General features: G+C 36.2%; 1 protein-coding gene across 1 annotated transcript in view; it reads right to left on the bottom strand.

Annotated features, from left to right (window-relative positions):
- The window catches only part of mmp17a (matrix metallopeptidase 17a), a 130,782-nt gene extending 108,564 nt beyond the window's left edge, over nt 1–22,218 (bottom strand). The window contains exon 1 of the mRNA XM_073825079.1: nt 21,698–22,218. Coding sequence (XP_073681180.1) covers nt 21,698–21,838 — 141 coding nt within the window. The 5' untranslated portion in view covers nt 21,839–22,218. The remainder of the gene's footprint in view (nt 1–21,697) is intronic.
- Nucleotides 22,219–23,390: the final 1,172 nt, after the last annotated feature.

Raw genomic sequence — 23,390 nt, 5'->3', positions numbered from 1 at the left:
TTATTGTTATTAATATACAGCTTAAATAAGTAAATAAATAAATATTTGTTATTCTTCTTATTACTCTTATTATTATTTGATCATAATGACTCCCTTAGCCCTTAGTTAAAATAAATATGAGTTAATATTAATAATAATAATAACTACAATAATAATAAATGACTTAGTTAAAATATTTTAAAACTAATGAGTCATTTATTATTAATAATACTAATAATTCTAGCATATTAAAATACTAATGATTCAGCCCTTAGTTAAATACATATAGAATATTATTATTATTACAAATTAATATTTTTAATTAATATTAATATTATTACATTCATATTAAGTAATTTATTTAAACTAACGAGTAATTCATTATTATTAATAATTATATAAAGGACTCGGCCCTTAGTTAAAATATAGACTATTATTATTATTATTATATTACTATTATATTATTATTAAATATATATTATTATTAATATATGACTTAAATAAATAAATAAATATATTTTTAATTATTGTTGTTATTATTATTTATGAATAATGACTGAGCCCTTAGTTAAAATATGAATTGATTATTATTATTAATAATAATAATAATAATAATAAATTACTTAGTTAAAAATATATTATTATTATTAAATGAGTTAGTTAAAATAAATAATAATAATAATAATAATAATAATAATAATATCTATTTATTTAAACTAATGAGTAATTTATTATTATTAATTCTAATAAAGACTCAACCCTTTGTTAAATAAATATTATTATTTAATAAAAATATTATGTTTTTAAAATAAATAAATAAATAAATAAATAATGTATTTATGTGTGTGTATGTATGTATGCACTTGCAATGGATATTATTCAAGACAGCATTCTAGAGGGTTTAAAAGCCTAAATGTGAAGCTGATATTTTTTTTAAAGCACTTCCATGAATTATTCAGGCAAAACCCATTATTATTTGACCTGTAAAGTTGTCTAAATCATCCATTTTCATGTGGGACAGCTTTTCTAGGTGGATGAGCTTCTGCTTACGCACTACTCTCGCAATTCCTGCGGGTGGAGTTTACCCCATGTAAACCGCGCTACTGTAAATATAGTTATAGATGCATCTCCCACCTTTCTGGTGTCTTTGCACATATTGTGTGAAAGTTGCCAGGTTTACCAGAGCTGCACTTTCATGACCAATTTAAAAGTACAGAACCTGTGTCATTTACAAAAAATGCACTGTTTAGTCATATGTACTTCTGCCTGAATTGTAACCTTAAAAAAAAAAAAGCCTACACAAAATTATTTTCTGTGGTGATTGACATCTCATTTGTCGTTCTTCTCCCTGTAACAAATACTGGAGCAGAACCACCATTATGAAACACACAGAAGTGAGAGAACAAAAAGACCTAATAGAGAGAGAATGAGAGTAAGACTTTGTCAAATCTGTCTCATCTGAAACATCAGCGGGCAGGAGCTAATGGACGTCACACTCCATTAAATTTGAGTGGAAAGCACTGGTAGACACATGCAAGCAGATTCATTAAACCCTCGGAGGGGATCAATATGTCAGCTTCTTCAAACAGCCACCTTCTGTGTCAGGGTAACGGTCCAGGTTAATTTTATCTCCTTAATTTTAGCTCAATAGGGGTCAACCTGCATAGCAAAAAGATGTCACAGATGGGTTACTCGGCCAAAGGGCTAGAACTGAGGAAGCAGAATAATCTGATTAAAACTGACCAATCATCAAATACGGTTAAAATTGAGTTTTATAGTGAAAGATAACTATAACTTCATTAAACAAAAAATACAGTAACTGACATTGAATTTATACAACAGTTTGACAACACAAGTGTGTAAATACATAAGAAACAACAACTGAGTGTCTTTAAAAACCCTCTTTTGTGCAGAACTACTTCCTTTCGCCACAGATTCAAATCAAAGCTTGACAGTTAAACAGCTGAGCCCAAGCCTCTGTTACTAATTCCAAAACGACACTTTAAAACTAGTAACAAACGAATGTTGAGTTGCTTCACTGAAAACTTTTTGTATTACTGTATTAAAAGCGCACTGTATTATATAGAGTATTATGAGAGAGAGATGGACTGAGCGATCGTGATTACCTGCATCTGATACAGCATTCATTCTTCATATTCACGATGAAACATTAGTTTGAATGTCCGCTGAGGAAAGCGCTGTCTTTGTCATAACATTAATATCCTTAATATCATCTGTTAAAGGGGTCATCGGATGCCGATTTTCCACAATTTCATATGATTCTTTAGGGTCTTAATGAAAAGTCTCTAATATACTTTGTTTAAAAATTCTCAATAGTAGTGTAAAAAAAAACTTTTACCTTGTCAAAATCAGCTCTGCAAAATATCAGCTCATTTTATCGCATGGGCCCGTTAAATGCAAATGAGCTCTGCTCACCCCGCCCCTCTCTGCTGAGGGATTATGAGCTGTAATGTTTACTTTAGCCGCATTTAGCTGCGTTTAGCTGCATTTAGCCGCATTTATCGGCAAAACTTGCCAACAAGCACATTATTAAGAAAGGCCATTTGCAAAGATGCATAAAAACCCTTATACTCACTTCTTCTGTGGGTGAAGCTGCATCACGAATGATTCACACGAACATAGATGCTTATGCAGACTGGGATCGGCGCTTTCCCTTCAAAAACTAAAGTAACGTCCTCTGCCTCTTAAACGCTCAGATGTCAGTATGTAGTAAATGACTACTGCTATGTTCATTATTACATGAAACAACAGAACACTCAATCACTCAATTAGAGTCTTCCTCTGCACCTGAGTAGACACGATGCCAATCGTATTCGGACTGTTTCAGCTCGGTGAGGGTGGGTCTACGGTAAGGCGCTCATGTCAATCAACTTTGTTTCGTCACAATGACAATAAGGTGAGAATAACCAGATTTTATAAAGGGGATATTACTTTTATAGATTAAAAATGTTCAAACAACATGTAAAAGTTAGTTTTGCATCCGATGACCCCTTTAAGGGTGATTTTTGAAAAACGGCTGCTGACGATCAAGAGCTCTCATGTACGAAAACATTGATGCAAATTTTCAAATAGACGTTATCTTTATTAACAAACTGCATATTTGAACTATAACAAGTATATTCTCGCCTGAAAACATCCTAAAACTACTCCGTGACACAAAAACAGTAATATTTGTGATACGGTAAACTGTGAGTTCTGATATCGCTCTAATATGGCACTCTTATCAGCCAATCAGATTCAAATACCAAAAAAAATTGTTGTATATATAAATATATATATATATAGAGAGAGAGAGGGAGAGAGAGAGAGAGTATATATATATATACGATTGATCACATCCAACATAAAAGTTTGTGTTTAATATGTGTGTGTACTGTGTATATGTAAATATAAACACACATGCATGTATAAATTAAAAAAATATGATTATGCTATATTTACATAATATTTATATATAATTTAGATCACACATACATGTAAATATTTTGTATATAAATATAAAATTTTCTTAAATATATACATGCATGTGTGTGTGTGTGTGTGTATTTAAATATACATAATAATTATAAACAGTACACACACATATATTATGTAAACACAAAATTTTATTTTGGATGCGATTTATTGCGATTAATCGCGATTAATTGATTGGGAGCCCTAATATAATGTTTTAAAACCCCCCTAATTTGAAATAGATTTTCTGTCACTTTACTGTCAACTTAATGAATCATAGCTTAATAAAATTTAGCTTCTAAAATAAATAAATAAATAAATAAATGAATGCATAATCATACTGATGCCAAACTTTTGAATGGTAGTGTAAGCAATTCGAATCAAGAAATCACAACTTCTACTAAGCACACAGTTGTCACTCACCCATTCTCAAGGGCAGGTTTACAATAGTTTATCTAGGATGTATTTTTTTATTTTATTATAAATGAGATACAACATTTTTGTGGCAGATGCAGTTTCACCGTGAGACAGAGAGTGACTCATCTTGTTTATACTGTGAGTGACTTTTTGACAAATACATATTTTTTTTTGTGACAGAATAATGCAAATACACTTTTCATGGCCAGTAAATAAATCTACACAAATATCCGTGATTCGAACTGAAGACTATGGCAGCTAAAGTTTCTCAACTTGCCTAAAAAGTTAATTTTAGGCCGTGATCTTCCCTTAAAGAGAACACCAAGCACAATGCCATTACGAAACTACATTTGCTGAAAGACTCGAAAATCAATTCATATTCAGTGGTGTGCGGGAGCCATTCGGAACAAGCTATGCACATTTAAATAAGCCAGGCCTATTTTCCTTGGTATTTCTCGCCACGCTTCCCGCTTCTGTCACTTGACATATTCTATCTAATTCCTATTCGTCTTTTATAAGTAAGAGAGTGAGTGAAGTTGTTCAACAAAGCTTGGGCACCTCACGTTCACTCAAGACTTCTGGGTGAGAATCCCTGCTGAAGTTAACAGCATTTGATCTGTCTGCTTCTGTTGGCACAATTTGCCAAGAAGGTATTTCCATCGCCCGTATACGGAGTTTCAAACAACATATTTCCAATCAAATATTTAGTTAGAATGGAGTGATGAAATCCCACATCAAAGCAGCTAGTAGTCACTTTTCATGTGCACTCACGATCAGGATTTTTTTTCCCCAACGGGAAGCGGCGAATGGTAAACAAGAGCCGGCACTGGTTTTAAAATAAACAAACCCTGACTCCAGGAACAATTTTCTATTACAGTAGTTAAATGTAAGTGCCGTTGTGAGCCCGAGCCTTCACAAGCACTTGAAGTTGCATCCCTTTTGGCCAGCAGTCTGAAATGGCAGTTAGCCAAAGCTCACAAATGGAGGAAAGAATATGTCTGGAACAGAGCACCGACAGGGTTGTTTATTACATGTTTCACATAGAGCACGGTGGGAATAAAAGTCACACAGATTCACAGTGCCTCCTGACAGACTCTCCAATATGCTCTTAATAAAGCTCAGGGGAATTGAAGCGGGAAAACTAACTCTTCAAAACGAAAGAGTAGACTCTTTGGTGTATATACTCATACTGCTGCATTCCGTTTCAGTCAAAAGTTTGGACAAAAAAAAGTTGTGCTCTTTTGTGAAATATCAGTGTTTATAGTTTTCAGATCATCAGGCATCAAAGCTTGGTAAATGTTGGTCACAGAGATTTACCTTAAATTTCACCAAGCTGATTACTCACTAAAACTCCCACAGATCATGTTTTTGATGTCATTTTAAGGCTTATTTAGACATTACAAAGTGGTTATATCTAAGTGTGCGAGTTGTTTACTTCATTTTTTTAAATTAGTCTTCTTATTAATGCCATTATATTGTTCATTCAGACTGATTTGCGAACACGAAATGTGAACTCAAGAGGAGGGATTTATTGCATGAACCAATCACAGCTGAACATAACCAGTCACATCTAATCATATCGCGATGGAGGCATTGCCTTCTCTCACGGGACTTTCCCCCATTCATTCTCAATTACCCCTCATCAAACTTAGCACATGCTTTAGGGGATCTGTTAAAACTCAATGGGCTCAAGGGAGGCGAGAGAGTCACAGACTCCCACTGTAACTTTACCTGCAGGTGTGGCTGTTGGACAATGTTTTGATTTTCGAAGAGTGATTTTTACACTTTTTAAAATGTTATATTTTGTAATATTGGTGTTATTTTTGTACTACGAAAAATGTTGTTTTTTTCCCATGATATATACTCACACATATACACATACTTACATGGGGTCAAAGACATTAAAGATGTCCATGTCAAAAGAAATTTACAAAAGTGATTTTATGTCCATAGAAAGCACATTAAATTCAAGTAAAGTGTCTATTTTTAAGGTTTCAGATAAGTTATGCTTATTCTGATTTGTACATATTAAAATATACATAATAGAATGAGGAAGCATATTCATTTTGATCGTGTTTTCAATTAGTAAAATTTCTTTCTGACAAATGGGCAAAACCTAGGATAGTGGCAAATTTTAAAAAATTATGAATTACAACTAATTAGTATTTGGAGTGAAAGTGATTTGTCTTTTAATATGTCATACATTGATTTTTGTTGTAAATATGCATATATACAGAACATATATACAGTAAATATACAGAACTACGGTAGCCCACAGAGGATTAAGATTTCGCGTTTTAGACAGCAACGAACTATGAGATTTCTTTTAAAATGTAAATTAAGGAATTATATTTACTTAACTAGTCAATAAAACAATGTTATGGTAAATATTACTGTTACTTGTTCATTATTTTGTCAGTGTTTTTTCACAAGAACAACAGTGATGAAATGCGATCTGCAGAGCAGTTTGTCCGTTTAGGGCTACTGTAGAAACATAACGGCGACTTCCATGTGAGGGGACCCGCGGTGTATATAGATATAAACTGATAATTCTAAGTTAATAAAAACATAACGGTTCATTAAGTAAGGTCTTTATACACCCCTGAAAACATAGTTATGTATATTATATTGCAACTTTGTCTAGAGATCATCTCAAATATTACACATTGCACCTTTAAACCCTTTTCTTTGACCCACATACACTACATACACATACACAAGTCTTATATGCTCACCAAGGCTGCATTTATTTAATTATTTAATCAAAAATACATGAAAAATAGTAATATTGGGAAATATCATTGACTGTTTCCTATTTAAATATACTAACTTTGCAAATAATTCCATTCCCATGTTGGAAAAGCTTAACTTTTAACAGCCATTACTTCAGTGATACTTTTCAAGGTTTCATTAATGGATAGAATGTTCTAAAGAACAGCATTTAAAGACATTATAAATGTCTGTACTGCCAGTTTTGATCAATTTAATACATCCTTGCTAGATAAAAGCATCAGTTTCTTTTATTTGAAAAAAATATATATATTAATCCCAAACTTTTTCTACAGTATTATATAGATAGATTGATAGATACAGTAACAAATTCTATATACTACTTTAGTAAATAGTTAAAAAAAACAATGGATCCGAAGTTTTGATTTATGCTTTATGAAAAGCCTTTTGATTTGGTTCTATCTGTGAGATACCATCACGGTTCTAGAGCAGCTGTCACCGTCAGACATATCACTGTGATGGAGATTAACGCACACACACACATGCACACATACACATATATATACAGAGCTTGGAAGCATTCTGTCTGAGACAGACCTGAGGAATAGTGGCAACTGGGGCTGAGTGTTGACAGGAGAATATGTGTATTCATAGAAACGAACCTAACCAAGGAAGATATGAAAAGTTGCAGTCAACTTCAACTTTCCATGTGTACGCTGTTTTCCATGTTAGACTGACAAATGTCACTCTTTGATAAATACTGAATGCACAATTTAATAAGACATCATGTTTTGTTACTTGTTTACTCCCCTTCAACCAAGGAAGCTTTTACTTTGACTTGAATAACTCAAAGAAATACATTTTGGAAGAATTGCACGAGAACATCCCCTCACTTCTAAATCAGTCCTGTGGGAATTGAGAGGCAATCTGAAAGTAGACAATTGACTGCTTTTACGTTCTTGTAATAATATCTCAGCTTATCCCAAACAAACATACATACACAGCTAAATAAAGTGACTCAGTTAGGAGGGCGTAAAAATAGCTTTTGTGTCCTTGTCAGAATCACTGAATCAATTCTTGCAAGACGCTCTGAACCAGATGAAATTAGATGCCTATTTCCTCTGTATTCCGTGCAGCGGAACGGGGGCGAGTGGATGCGGATGAGCCTGTGTGATCAGGGAAGGTCCGTCATATCATTAGAGAGGCCACAACAAAAGAAGGAGCCTCATCCATTCTCTTGTTACAAATCATCCCAGGGCCCTGAGCTACTAACAACTGCTAATTAGCTCATAATTCCTATCTTTTCTGGGGCCAGACTCATGAGTCCTGTGACGTAAGCATTGGGCCTTGCTGCAGGGCACTTCAACAAAGCATAACCACAGATGTTCGCTTTCAAGCAGATAAATGTGCAGAACAGAAGCACACAGGTGATGGATGAGAAGGCCACCCTGAAAAGTAATGCACTCTCTAATGTCGCTTTTGTCAACCAAATGATTCCCGACCAGAGAAGGTCAACTGTACAGTAAAATCGGTTTATGAAATTACCAGGAGCCCCCAAAGGTTCTGTTAGGTAATGAAAAATTGAAAATTGAAACAAGAGTCAGTGACTTTACAATTCAAGACGTTACGATGGTGAAATGTCAACAAATACATCAACATCTACGAAACATGGGAAAGGGCAAAATTACATTTATTTGTTTATCTAGTAGGCTAGCTGTCAGACTTCTTACTTTAGTGAATACTTCTTTGGGTAAGTCGTTTTTGAAAGTCAATATTTTTGAAAGTCAATATTTTGTTGTATTTTTACCACAACAGAACATTCGATGCCACTTTGTGTGGATTTGTAACTTTCCGTCAAGAGTGGCAATGTAAGTCTTCACTGCTTTCCTAGCGATAAGAAGAGAAAAGAATGGGAAGATTCCTGTGGACGAATAAAACTTACTAAAGACCTGCATCTTTGTTCTCTCCACTTCAGCTCTGATGCCTTTGAGGCTTCTAGTAGACCACAGCTACTGAAAGAGCTTACAAACAGCAGAGAAAAGAAATGCTAGATGCCATCCTAGCAGGATGTAAACATGCCGACGCATGTCATGAAGCCAATATCCGGGGGAATTTAGACTCCTTGTAGGGAAAATAAATGGTACGGCATTTGGTTTAAGCCTATGCTTATAGTCATCGCCACCTGTGAGCACTTTAAGTAGCTGTGGTCATTGTATCATTTATTTTATTTTCCAAATTGTGTATTTCAAGTTGTGTTGCGGTAAAAATAGCAACAGATAGCGCCATTAGCTCATCGAGTGCAACCATTTGACGTCATCAAAATAATGGCGCCCCCTATAGTCCAAAATATGTATAAAACGATGGGGATTTTTTAAATAACGTGGGTTCATGGGTTTTCTACTACACATTTCAGAGAGATGTCATTTACATTATATTAAGCCATACAAGTCCCCTTTAAAAGATTTAAATTAAAGAAATAAAATTGCAATTGTTCCAATGTGACATATAGTCTCAGTCTCTGTAATGTAGTGTAGTACATACTGTACTGGCATTTTTCAGTTATTCTCCAATATTTATAAAGATAACTTTCAACAAACTAAACCGAATGGGCACAAAGAGCAATAAAACATTCATTGAGCACTGTACACATATCTCTTCCAGAAGATTTCTGACCTTAGCAAATGAAAAGAGGTGGAGTAAATAGATGTTGTCTGTTGAAGCATCGAATATACGGCTTCTGCCATGCTTTGATATTGCTTTAACTGACTCTCTTATAACTTGCGGTTCACTGGATAGATTTCTATGGCATGAGTAATACATTAGTACTGTACGTTCTCAAAGTCTTCGGTTTGTACAATTGAAACTGTGTAGCTTTCATTCCATTCTTTCATTCAGTTCGAGGCCATCTGTATGCTAAACTAACTTATAGCAGATACAGCAGATACACATACAGTTGATGTCAAAAGTTTACATGCACCTTGGAGCAACTGCAAATTGTTCATTTTTTTTTACCAAAATGAGAGGGATCATACAAAATGCATGTTATTTTTTTATTTAGTACTGACCTGAGTATAAGACGTTAACATATAATCACGTAGAAGATGTTTACATATAGTCCACAAGAGAAAATAATAGTTGAATTGATAAAAAATGACCCCGTTCAAAAGTTTACATACACTTAATTTTTAATACTTTGTTGTTACCTTAATGATTCCCTTGTTTGTCCCTTAAAGAACCTTCAAGTCCCACAAAGTTTTTCAGCATTTTTTTTGGTATTTGAACCTTTTCCAACAATGACTGTATGATTTTGAGGTCCGTCTTTTAACACTGAGGACAACTGAGGGACTCATATTACAGAAGGTTCAAACGTTTACTGATGCTTCAGAAGGAAAAACAATAGGTTAAAACTTTTTGAATTTGAAGATCAGGGTAAATTTAAACTTATTTTGTCTTCTGGGGAACATCTGGGGAAGTATCTTCTGTAGCTTCTGAAGGGCAGTACTAAATGAAAAAAATATGACATTTAGGCAAAATAAGAAAAATGTACACCTCCTCATTCTGTTCAAACGTTTTCACCTCCTGTCTCTTAATGCATCGTTTTTCCTTCTGAAGCATCAGTGAGCACTTGAACCTTCTGTGATAGTTGCATATGAGTCCCTAGGTTGTCCTTAGTGTGACAAGATGGATCTCAAAATCATACAGTCATAATTTTAAAGGGTTCAAATACACAAAAATGCTGACAAACCAAAGAATCTGTGGGACCTGAAGGACTTTTCTGAAAAACAGTGGCCAGTTTAACTGTTCAGGACAAACAAAGGACTAATGAACAACTATTACTAAACAAAAACGTTTGACTTCAGCTGTATTTAAAATTACGGACTTTTTTTCCTTTGGTAAAATTGAGCAAAATATCGATGACTCATGTTGCACTACATAGATTTTTGCTCAATCAGATGATTTTTAGAATGACAATGTCCCATCTACTAATAACACCTGCAATTGTAGAGCAACTAAAAAAGCTCTACAACAGATTTCCAACTTGACTCTCAATTCTGTGCACACTATACAGATAATCCCAGACTAGCCTTGTCAATTACAAGATCATTTTCTTCCTAAGTAGCTCTCAATGCTCCTCAAACAAACTAATACACAAAGCAATGGGAGACTATTCATGACAATAAGTCAACAAAACAACACAGAGGAAGGACTTTGCTTTTGTGCTTGAACAGAATTACAAAAACTGAAAACGAAACACTGAGTCTTTTAGTGTGCACTTGGCTTTGTTACTTCCCAGCACTGTCAAGAGGTAAGATATTCACCTTAGCTTGGTGGCTGTGAACTGTAATTTTTATTTGGTGCTTTATGTGTTCTGTATTTCATCGGTAAGAACAGAAATTATCATAAAAGCACACTTAAAACTGCTATTTTTCTCTGCAGACAGCCCCATTGACCCAACTACTCATCACAGCAATCCAAGTGAGACAAGAAATTATCCAAGAAATTGTCCAAAGGCCTTCTTTCAGCAACTGTGAGACATTAACATGACAAACAAGTAGCCAAAAAACAGCCACAAGTGGCTCCAGATAAACAAACAACAGAACGTGATAGTTTGCTTCCTTGGCTACTAATGGTACTGAATCAAATTCAGTAATAATTCTACCTCTAATGTAATTGGTGGGCTTTGTAAAGACTATTATTATTTTTTTTTTTTAAACATGCTAATTTCATGACAAATAATATAAGAATTGGCTAGCGGGGGCAGACATGGACATATGCCTCCTGAATCATTTCTGTCTTGTCTCCTCAGTACCTCCACCATCTGTATACCATCTTGGCAAAGCTGTTGCTAGATGATGTGGGTGTCAGCCATATTTTCTGAACATATGCTGGATTTATTCTACACTTTTTTTTCAGCTGATCTCTGTAGAGTTCGTTCACCTGAAAATTGCTTGAAACCTTATGATGGTGAAGATCTTCTCATCCATCCAACCAGTTCATAACTCCACTACTGTTTTCAGATCCTTGGGCAAGTTATACAATATACAGTCTAAATGGCAAAGGTGTCAGCATGCAGTCCTGACTCATCTACAACTGACTCATCATTGAACTCAGAAACAACAAAGTTTCAGCAGAACACCCTACAGCTGTCCCCAGTTACCCATGTCAAACACTGTGGAAAGGTCAACCAAGGGCCAAAAAGTTCTATATAGTGTTCTTAAAAGGATAGCTCACCCAAGAAATTAAAATTCTGTCATTAATTACTCAACCTCACGTCATTCCAAATGACCTTCATGCATCTTTGAAACACAAATTAAGATATTTTTGATGTAATCCGAGAGTTTTCTGACCCTGGATTTCATCAAAAATATCTTAATTTGTGTTTTAAAGATGAATAAAGGTCTTATCAGTTTGAAACGACATGAATGTGAGTAATTATTGACAGAATTAAGGACTACACTCTCTAACTCTTTAAAATAGTTACTAAAAACTTTAAATACCTTTCTGTAAAACAAAATCCGTACTGCTGTGATTCATCTTGGATTTGGTTTGTTCCGTTCATGGCTTAGAACACTAATGGAATTCCTCTCTTTTAAAAATGTTTTTTTTTTTTTTTAATGAAAATGAATGTGACAAAATAAAGGGGAAAAAAAAAACATTCTGGAACCAAAGCTGCTTAAAAAGTGGTCAGTCACTGTTTTGCTCGATAGCAATTTAATCCTTCACTGTGCACTCAAAAGTATTAGATTTTAGATTTCCATACAAATGCCATGTCAAGTGGTTCCCCGCAACTTTGTTGGCCACGCTTTCATTGAATTGTACTCACTGGATTCAAGTAAATTCAACAAAAAGGTCATAACAAAAGACATTCGATGGTGATGGTTTTATATAACATGCATACATTCAACACATGTCTGTGTTCAAATAATGAGGGCTGAGCAGTAATGTAGTTAAAGCTTTTATGCTAATAGAATGTACAGTACAATTAAAGCTGCCTAAGGTTAAGAACCTTTACAAGGGCACACCGATGAAGGATCATGCCTCGCTTCTTATATCACCACCCAGCATTGACACATAACTGACCTGATTTCATGAGGAAAACGAACCTGTGGGAACTTTTTCACAATACGTATGCCATGTACGTTTCGTGACATATTCGATGTAAAATGTCCACTGGCGCTATAAAAGTGTTTGTTTTCCTTTAGAAAAGATGAACGTACATATAGTTTTATGTGATGTTCGTTTTTGTACGTGTCACCGCAGTTCTGACTTGAAATGTCCGTTGAGGGACATTTTAAAATAACGTACCATCTGCATTACACCTAAACCAACCCAATAGTATCAGATTTATATAACACGCACACATTCAACATATGTCTGTGTTCAAACAATGAAGGCTGAGCAGTGATGTGGTCAAATATCAAATATGTCACGAAAAGTACATGGCGGTACATAGTTTGTGTCTTGCAGAAAGTTCCCACAGGTTCCACAAGAAGCAATTCTGTGGGATATAGTTATGTTTCCAAATCCAGTTTAATTCTACCTGTGGGAACTTTTTCGTAAAACGCAAAATACATACCAATAAGTACATATCACTGCAGTTTACAACAGAAATTAACACTAGAGGCAAACGTTTTGGTACACAGTTATAATTACAGCTCCATGTTTTGCGTTCCGTACATAACTAGCTTGGTCTGTAGCTCAGCCAGCATGGAATTGGACTTAGGATGTGGAATCCTTGGGTATGAATCCCATGAAAATCATGACTCACGATGAAAGAGCTGAAAAATGAGAGATTAAAAAAACAAGCTAAAATGGCATGCTTGCAATTGCATTTTAACGCCATGTTCACTTTTGTTCATACTATAGGTAGGTTTAGGTGTAGTGCAGATGGTATGTTATTTTAAAACGTCACAGAGCATTACAGTAGCGCCACTAAACGGACATTTCAAGTCTGAAATACGGTGATGTACAAAACCAACATCACATAAAACATCATATGTACGTTCATCTGTTCCGGAGAAAAAAACCAAAGACTCTTTTAGCGCTACTCAGTGAACATAACACATAAAATATGTCACAAAATGTACATGGTGATTCGTCAATGAAAAGAACCGCTGAAAACGAGAAAAAAGAGGAAACTCCACTTGTTAAAGGTACATTATGGGAATACACTCAACTTTGGGTTACATTAGAGAGCATCACTTCTACAAACCCTTGCGTTTTCCCTCAACGCTCTTGCGACACACCATCCCATTTGAAGTCAATAAATCTAGCGTGCAGGAAACTCAATTTTTCCATTAAAATGTGTGTATTCATGAGGTAATTTTAATGAAAGTTTCATTTATTCAATCTAACTGTGGGAAAAGTCAAATGCGGCAGCAAGTCATCAATTCTGGTTGAAACAGAGAGAATACCTTATTATACAGGCCTCTTATCTATTTGACCATGGCGTGGTCATGCATTCTAAATCTGTCTAAACCTACAGGTTTTACTGGCTCAAACACACCTTTTTCTCTCTCTGCCATTCTCACGGGGACCTGAAGTGGAAGGAACCATGTCATTTGAACTTTACAATGTCTTCAAAATCTTTTTTTTTTACACACATCAAAAGCCTTCACTCTCACAAAATGATTTTTCTGGCACTCTTTGCATCCGTGAAGGCCTTTCTTCCACCCTTCTCTTTGCTTGCTCTGCCATCTCGTTGGGAAGTGAAAAAATGCAAATGAGAGACAAACCACAGGAGCACCTGCTGTGTGCCTCTAAAGACCTGGAAAATGAACAGACTTAGTAGAGGCCATAATGGGGTTGTCACAAAAATCAACAGGGTTCTTTTAAAATCACTTTGCCTTTTTTTGAGGTGGAGACGGCTGTAGAGTTAAATAATGAAACTCTAATTTTTACATCAACTTTAGACAATTCTGCAAGCAAATTAAGACACGTTTTGTTGTTGCTGCTGCTCCATGGGTTATTTTAAGCTGCGAAGGAGTATGCCAAACCAACACAAAACCACCGTAATTACAAGGGCCAGTCGGTTGCTTGAACAGCCATGGCAAAGATGTCCTTGATCTCAGCCTGCCTGGGAAAGATAGGGGTACCCCTGAGTTAAAATAAGACCAAGAGGAGTTAACATGGAGTTAATTTAGGGCTTTCTTTAGCGATTTGGACTTGAACAGCATTGGTTCTGAAGTGATGAAATCGATGTGCTCCAATGGAAAGGACATAATATTGCGTGCGACTACAGTACATCCCTCTTACTTTCTTTACCACACAGTTTGATCTGTTAGAAATCAGAGCTAGCTGCTGGCGTAGGGTCCTGCTCTTTTCATTCCCTCATGCATTTGACTTATTACAGGGCACTGTGTTTTCTGAGGTTTATCCATTGAGGCTTTCAGTATAATCACTACCCTGGCCTGTAATGTTCATAGGGCCCATACCAAAATACATCATTACTGTGCACAGAGGGCTAGCTATTTTAGGTGATTCTTTTGTCAGTGTACATGGTGAACAAAATGCTAGCACATTTCAATATACATACATTGCAGTGGTGTGTGATGGTGTTCTGACATGAGGAGGCAAAATCCTCATCAGAAAAATAAAAAATAAAAAAACAATTCTATTTTATTTTAGATTTTTACATTACATAACGTTAGTGTTTTTAAGCATTTAACATTTATTCCAAAATAATATCTCAAGGCAGTAACAATTAAAACTATATATTTCATTTGTTTTAATAGCTATTTTTAACATTTTTCAGAAAGCTTGGTAAATATTGGTCACAGACACAAAGATTTACTTTAAATTTCACCAAGCTGATCACTCACTAAAACTCCCACTGTTCATGTTTTTAGGCCATTTTAAGTTTGACTTTTATCTCAGAATTGTGAGACATAAACTCTTGTGAGATAAAAACATGCATTTACGAGTTATAAAGTCCAATTCTAAGAGGGATTGACTGATATATATATGAGTTTATATCCACAATTCTGACTTTTCCTCAGAATTCCTAGTTTATATCTCACAATTCTGACTTTGTAACTCACAATTGCAAGTTTATATCTCAAAACTCTAACCATGTGCCTGACCCTGCATCCAGATTGCTGCTCATGTCATCTAGAGGCTACAGGGTCAAAAAGCAGCACAAGTCCTAAAAGATACTTGTCTCCGAGAGATGAGCTGCACTGGGTGCCAATAAGAAACAGCATCTGAGGCATCTTAAAGTCCTGCCTGTCTGACACTCTATATATCTACAGACACCATCCAGGGATTCTTTCGAATGGGTTATAATATAGGAGTGAGAAGAGAGCGATGAGCCTCCATCCTTTTCTATCCCTCCCTAGTGCTTTTCTCCACTCTGGGCTGGACGCAATCAAAAACAGTGTGATAGCTTGGGACAAAAGATACATCAGTGTTGTTGTAGTTGTTGGGCAATGACTTAGACTCCCAAACTTTAAACCTGATTTCCTGGAAGTAGTGCACGTTAACTTCGAGGTTGTGAGAGAATCTAATTAGGCAGCCTAATAGACATTTAAAAATATGACTATAGGCATGCAGGTTTAGCAGGTGCATAATTCGACACATATTACTCTCCCGCCTCACTGTGCCAAATCTATTCTCATCCACACCTCCGCCACCTCTCCACAGACCTCATTCCTGAAATAAATTCCTCGTCCCAAATCCCAAACTCCAGATGCCTGGCAATGGACTAGAGGTCACCGGAATGCAGAACGACAGCCTAAAGTAGGCCATGCACCAAACTACAATCCCTCCCAGCACCAGAATAGTTACTACACCCCGTTGCATTGTTATATATCTGTCTGAGCAGTAAGGAAAGTCAAAATGGAGTCAATTCCGACTGACAGGTACGACAAATGGGAGTTTTTTCCTTAAAAATAGATCACCGGATCTACTGCTGCTGCAAATCAATCCACAGTACATTATTCCAGAGAGACAGGTCTATCTTAGCCAAAGAGAAATGTTATTGATTTAATGTTTACCAGTTCTCTAAATGCTATGGCCCCTTTTAGTCTCCAAGGCTGTGCTCTTATACTCATCCCTTTCTCTTGATTACTCTGCCGTGGGCCTGCGCTGGCTTTGGGCCACCTCGCTTTGGATGTCAATCGCAGGCCCGCCCCACTCATGCTGAAGTCTTTCTGGGTAATTAGAAGTGAGAGGCAGTGAGTGAGCACATTGGTCAAATTGACATTGTGAATGATGGACAGGCTCATGACAGCAGAGGTGGCTGATTCTCTTTGGCTCAGTTGAGGATGTGTCACTCTGGGCTTGTGAGCTAATATGTGGTGTGTACTACTGTATAATGAGTATGGCATGGGTGAGGGTGGCAGGCAGTGGAGCCCAGACGCTTCTGCATGCATCTGTTGACGGGTCCAGCTGGTGGTCTCTTTAAAGACATTACATTAGTTTGACTCAGAGGAATTCAAAACAGAATGCAACGTAATGCGGAATAAAAGAGCAAGAAAACATCTTTTGCAGCATGTTCCACAAACTGATTAAAATGTAGGTGAATTTTCCATGCACACTACACAGAATCTAACATGTTTGACCTATTTTAGTTAATTTCACAAAAGGCCATGAAATTTTACAAAAAGTATAAGTAAAAAGTTTTTTTTTTCTCAGAATTGTCTAATACAAACTCACAATTATGACTTTTTTTCCTCAGAATTGTGAGATAAACTCGCAACTGCAAGTTATAAAGTCAGAACCATGAGATATAAACTCGCAATTGCAAGAAATAAAGTCAGAATTCTAAGATAAAAACTCACAATTGACTTTTTCTCAGAATTGTGAAATATAAACTCGCAATTGCAAGAAATAAATTCTGAATTATGAGATAAAAACTTGCAATTTTAACGTTTTTCTAGCAATTCTGACTTTTTGCTCAGAGTTGTGTAAGAGATATCAACTCGCAATTGCGAGTTCTAAAGTCCAATTCTGAGGGGGAAAAAGTTTTTTTTTTTCAGAATTACAATATCTTGCAGTTGTGTTATAATGTAACAATTGCAAGATATAAACTCGTAATTCTGAGAAAAAAAGTCATAATTGTGTTTATATCTTGCAATTCTAACTTTATTTCTCAGAATTGCAAGTTTATATCTCGCAACAGTGACTTTCTTTCTCAAAATTGCGAGTTTAAATCTTTAAAAAATCAGTTTTTTTTTTTTACAATTGTGAGTTTATATCACACAATACTGACTTTATAACTCGCAAAAGATATGTTTTCAGAATTACGATATCTTGCAGTGGTGTGTTATAAAGTAAAACTTCTTAGATATAAACTTGAAATTCTGAGAAAAAGCTCAATTGCAAGATATAAACTAGCAATTAAGAAAGAAAAAGTCATATTTGCAAGATATAAACTCACAATTCTGAGAAAAAAGTCAAAATTGTCAGTTTATAACTTGCAATTCTGACTTTATTTCTTAGAATTGCAACTTTATTTCTCAGAATTGTGAGTTCATATCTCGCAAGTGTTATAAAGTCCAGAAGGTAAATTATGAGATATAAACTCGCAATTCTGAGAAAAAAAAGACACAATTGCGAGATATAAACATGCAATTCTGAGAAAAAAAATCATAATTGTGAGTCTATACCTTGCAATTCTGACTTTATTTCTTAGAATTGTGATTTTATTTCTCAGAATTGCGAGTTCATATCTCGCAACAGTGTTATAAAGTCCTGAAAGTCAATTGTGAGATATAAACTCGCAATTCTGAAAAAAAGTCTCAATTGCGAGATATAAACTTGCAATTCTGAGAAAAAAAAATCATAATTGTGAGTCTGTATCTAGCAATTCTGACTTTATTTCTTAGAATTGTGATTTTTTTTCTCAGAATTGCGAGTTCATATCTCGCAACAGTGTTATAAAGTCTTGAAAGTCAATTATGAGATATAAACTCGCAATTCTGACCTTATTTTTTTTGCAATTGCGAGTTTATATCACACAATACTGCAACTGTTTATGTCATGCAATTCTGAGAAAAAAGGTCAGAACTGCGAGTTTAAATCTCACAATTCTGTCTTTATAACTCGCAACTGAAGTTTATGTCTCACAAATTCTGAGAAAAAAGTAAATTGCGAGTTTGTATCACGCAATTCTGAGATAAAAAGTCTCATAATTACCTTTTTTTTAATTTTATTTTTAATTCAGTGATGGAAACAGGCTTCCATAGCAATAAAACTTTAGCAATAAAATTTAAATGACCGCATATTATCGCACTGCCTATAATTAATTAAAATTCACAAAAACTGCAAAAACTATGAAAAGAGATTTTGAACCTGCATCGTTATTCGAAAAACAATGGGTCTCCTTCACAATTTAAGTGTGAAATCTGTGCACAAATGTTTTAATGGACAAATCATGGTCTTGTAGGTATTAAAGAGCCATAAAGGAAAGGTTGTGTGGAAAGTACTTATATAGAGCTGGTTTGGGTCTGTTTTATGCAAATGACAAACCTCTGGCATTCGGCCACTCATTTAGAATACTCTAAATTCACAAACATTAGAAAGAGGTTCAGAACAAACTCATGTGCTTACAAACGTGTTGTGTATTAGACAGAAACTTTTTTGTGAGATGTACAAATATGAAATAATCCACGTAATTATAAATTAATGAGATGTAAATTTTTGTTTCAGCTGCATTGTTCAAAGGGAGTGATGCTGTGAGAGGTCCACTGTGTCTCATGGGGTTTGTAATCATTATTGTGCAGACTTGTCCCATTCTGTACAGTCCAAGCAACAGTCTTAAAACCAATCATCATGCCACACGCCCATCTGCTTCATCACAACATCCTTACTTAGCACCCGTCCACCACAGCCCAACAATACCCCACCATCTGTGCCATAACCCGTGGCTTTTAGATCTCTAAAAGCATCGTCTGTGCCTGTCAAGTGTTGCAGTACCAACAGCCGCAAAGCAATGGCCAGCCTCCCTGGAGGTGGACAAGACTCCAGAAGTCTAAATTCAAGAATGAGTGGTCAGGGGTGGAAAATTAACCACAACAGCAACACTGTCATCTACGGACGCTGCAGGAAAGGGTAAGAGATGTAATCTGAAAGAAAAGTCTTTCTGTACGTGTCATGTTGTTATCAGCTGCCGTCACAGAGAGCTGTAACCCATCAGAGATCCTTTGCAGAGCGTCTATGCCACATTTAATGATCAGAGGTTTGATGACATGCAGTGTCACACGCTGACAGACATCAACAGCCTCATTATATGCGTGGACCAGCTGCTCAGTAGCGCAAGATTAGATTTGTGAGGGTCATTAAAAAAACAAAGCCTTTAAACTTGCTGCCATTCATTTGAGAGTTTAAATGAAAAACTTATTGGATGACGCTAAAAGTTTCAACTATAAAAGGTTATTCAAGCAAAGGGAAAACTGACCACAAGTGATCAATACACACACACTTTATGAATACTTCTTGGAAAGTTACTGGATATGAAAGATAAAAGGATATTGATTAGGAAAATCCATTTCTTTGGAGAGAAAATCAAATATACAGCAGAACAACTTAACAAGCGAGTATTGTAGTACTCTTGTTAACTGAAATTACATGCTTTTGTTGGTGATGTATATCCAGGCGAGATAAACACACAAATACGAATGTCAGGTTGCAACTTTGTCCCTTCAAAGTGGACATAGAGCACTTATGATTTTTTAAGCAAAGTGTATTTTAGAAATTTCAGGAAACAGATTTTTTTTTTTAGTTTATTAGGCATGATTATTGACTAACTGCACATACTCATTGTCAAACTCTCATGGAAAACAAATCTGTCAAGTAAAGTTGCAAGTAAATTTCACTTGGGTTATTAAAAAAACATATTTAATCAGGATCTGAGCCCAGACCCTATACAACTAGACTAATCCATCATATACAAAACTCCTTAGCTGTTGAAAATGCTGATTTTCTTACCTAGGGTACAAAGTGAGCCAAGTGTCTCCTCGAAAAACAAAACAGGTACATGAATATGTAAAAGAATGAAAAAGTTCAAGGATGACTGAACGCCACTAAAGCTGAGTAAGCAACTTTTTTTGTTTTGACTGCGCCTCATTGTCGCTTCCCTCATTTTAAACAATTCTGAAGGAACTGCCAGTGTGAAATGTACAAATGAATACTTTAATAATAGCTTAAATACAGTTTGAGCAATGGACAAATTCTCACCCAGCAAGTCAATAACCAAACATTTCTCTAGACGACGTCTCTTTCAAACGAACAGATGTGCACAGTTCACGGCACGCGCGCTCTCCAAAGCTCGGTGCGCCTGAAAATGTCACGTCAAAGATCAATTCTGAAAGCGCGCACAGGATGAAAGTGAGTTTGAGGGGGAAAGTACCTTAGAATAGGTTGATTATGCTTTCAGATACAAAGTCTGGCATCTGGGCATTTAAAGTTTAACACACCAACATTCTCTAGCGTGAACAGAACAAAAAAACGCCCCTTATTGAGGAATATTGCTGAACATAGCCTACGTGTGAACAATGAAATGTAAGGTGTTTATGTAAGTTACACTTCACACATAATCGTTAACGAATGTAAAAATAACTGAAAAATGAGCTGGTTGATATTTAAAGGGATAGATCACCTATTCTGTGATTATTTACTCACCCTCATATTATTCCAAATTAGTATGACTGACTTTCCTCAGCGGTAAACTAAGCTGAAGGATACGACAGCCTCAGAGTCACCATTCATTATATGGAAGGAAAATGCAAGGAATGGTGACCAAACCGCCAGCCTTTGTGTGTGACAGAAAGTCACACAGGTTCGGAACAAAACGATGGTGAGTGAATCATGACACGGTTTCGTTTTTGGCTGAACTATTTCTTTAACACTCTCACGCACGATTTGGCTCTGCTGAATCGGCGCGGGTGAAACTTGACTTCTGTGAAGACATAAATGAAATAAATCTGGTCGTGTGTGGATTCAGACGTGTGGGAGTGTAAGTCGGAATACATTTCAATTTCACAGACGTGTCTAAATATGTGTAATTATCTATACCAACAGGCCACAGGTTTTTCTTTCACGCCTTTCCCCTAAACGATAATTATTAGTCGGAAGACAGGCTTGAAAGAGCACCTACCACCCCCATATCCATCTGCTCGGCTGTTATAGACGGGGCTGCCCGAGTTTGAGATAAAAACCAAAGAACTGGAAAAAGAATCATCTCTGGGTAAATAATCCAAATGGTCCGGGCAGAATTCCACTTTCTGAGAGACTTCATATTGTCCCCGCTCCCGGTGATTACAGAACGGTCTTTCTTTCCGCCGCATCCACCGTATCGATCACCCAAAGCCGGATCCCGGGCATTAACGGTCCGTGGGAACACGTGTCAGTCAAACTACCTCACTGTGGTGCGCAGACACGTGAAACACATCACATACAACACAATACAGGACAATTAATTTCCTCAGGGATGATCTCCGTCTTTCAAACGAAATGTCATTCACTGTGGTCATCACGATTTGCCAAAGGAGCATGAAAGATGAACCGTGTACGCAATCACTCCCAAAAGACCAAAAGTCCAAAACGTCTTCGTTCAGTGCTAATCCGAAGCCCTTTGAAATAAGTGCGTGTGCTGTCAGAGAAGAGGTGCCGCGCTCTCAGCGCCGACCACAGCGGACTGATGCTCGGTAAGCGCAAGGAGAACTTGTATACTTCCCAGATGGGAGGGGGACTCTGCGGGGGCACTGTCCTCCAGCTGAGACCTGCGCGTTTTTTATTTTCTCTACAAGTTTACTCTTAAATCATATTCAAATTATTCTAAGATAAAATCATTATTTTTGAATTAAAATTACACTTTGGTTCAAAAAGTTCCGGAGACAGGTGGGGGTTCACAGATGTTCGAGTTTTGGCGTCACTTATTTTATGAATATTAATTAGGTTACGCACGCCAATAATTTAGCATGCTCTTACTGTTTTAGGATTATAAAATTAATTTATAATTTCTACCCATGACCCAAACGGTTGGAGACTGGATGGATGGAACTTCTACATCTGCTGTCAGTCTGGAGAGGTCAGTGTATACATGTCCTACAATAGCTGTTTATGTTCCCTGTTGAAAAAAAACAGCTAAAACCAGCCTAGGCTGGTTGGCTGGTTTTAGCTGGTCAACCAGCCTGGTTTGGGCTGGTCATAGCTGGTCAGCAGACTGGTTCTAGAGGGGTTTTGACCACTTTTCCAGCCTGGACAACCCAGTGGCTGAAAACCCACCAGCTAAAACCAGCCTGACCAGCCTGGCTAGGCTGGGAGACCAGCTAAAACAGCTACTTCCAGCTTAAACCAGTCAACCTGCCTAGGCTGGTTTTAGCTGTTTTTTTTCAGCAGGTTTGAAGGGATAGTTCACCCAAAAATGTAAATTCTGTCATTAATTAGGCTACTCACCCTCATGTCGTTTCTTTGTTCATTTTTGGAACACAAATTATGATATTTTTGATTAAATCTGAGAGCTTTCTGACCCTGCATAGACAGCAATGCAACTAACACATTCAAGGCCCAGAAAGGTAGCAAGGATATTGTTAAAATAGTCCATGTGACATCAGTGGTTCAACCACAATGTTATGAAGCTACTGAAATATGTTTTGTGTGCAAAGAAAACAAAAATAACGGCTTTATTCAACAATTTCTTCTCTTCCTTGTCAGTCTTCTACACACATGACAAAAGTACAGTAATGTATGCATGTGGTGCTGCTGACGCAGAAGTTGGTATTCTTGAATTTCATAAAAAATATGTGACCCTGGACCACAAAACCAGTCTTAAGTAGCACTGGTATACT

The sequence above is a fragment of the Garra rufa genome, chromosome 19 (assembly GCF_049309525.1).
Source record: "Garra rufa chromosome 19, GarRuf1.0, whole genome shotgun sequence".
Classification (NCBI taxonomy): Eukaryota; Metazoa; Chordata; class Actinopteri; order Cypriniformes; family Cyprinidae; genus Garra; species Garra rufa.
Note: the sequence above shows the minus strand (reverse complement) of the source record. Positions and strands in the feature narration are given on the sequence as shown.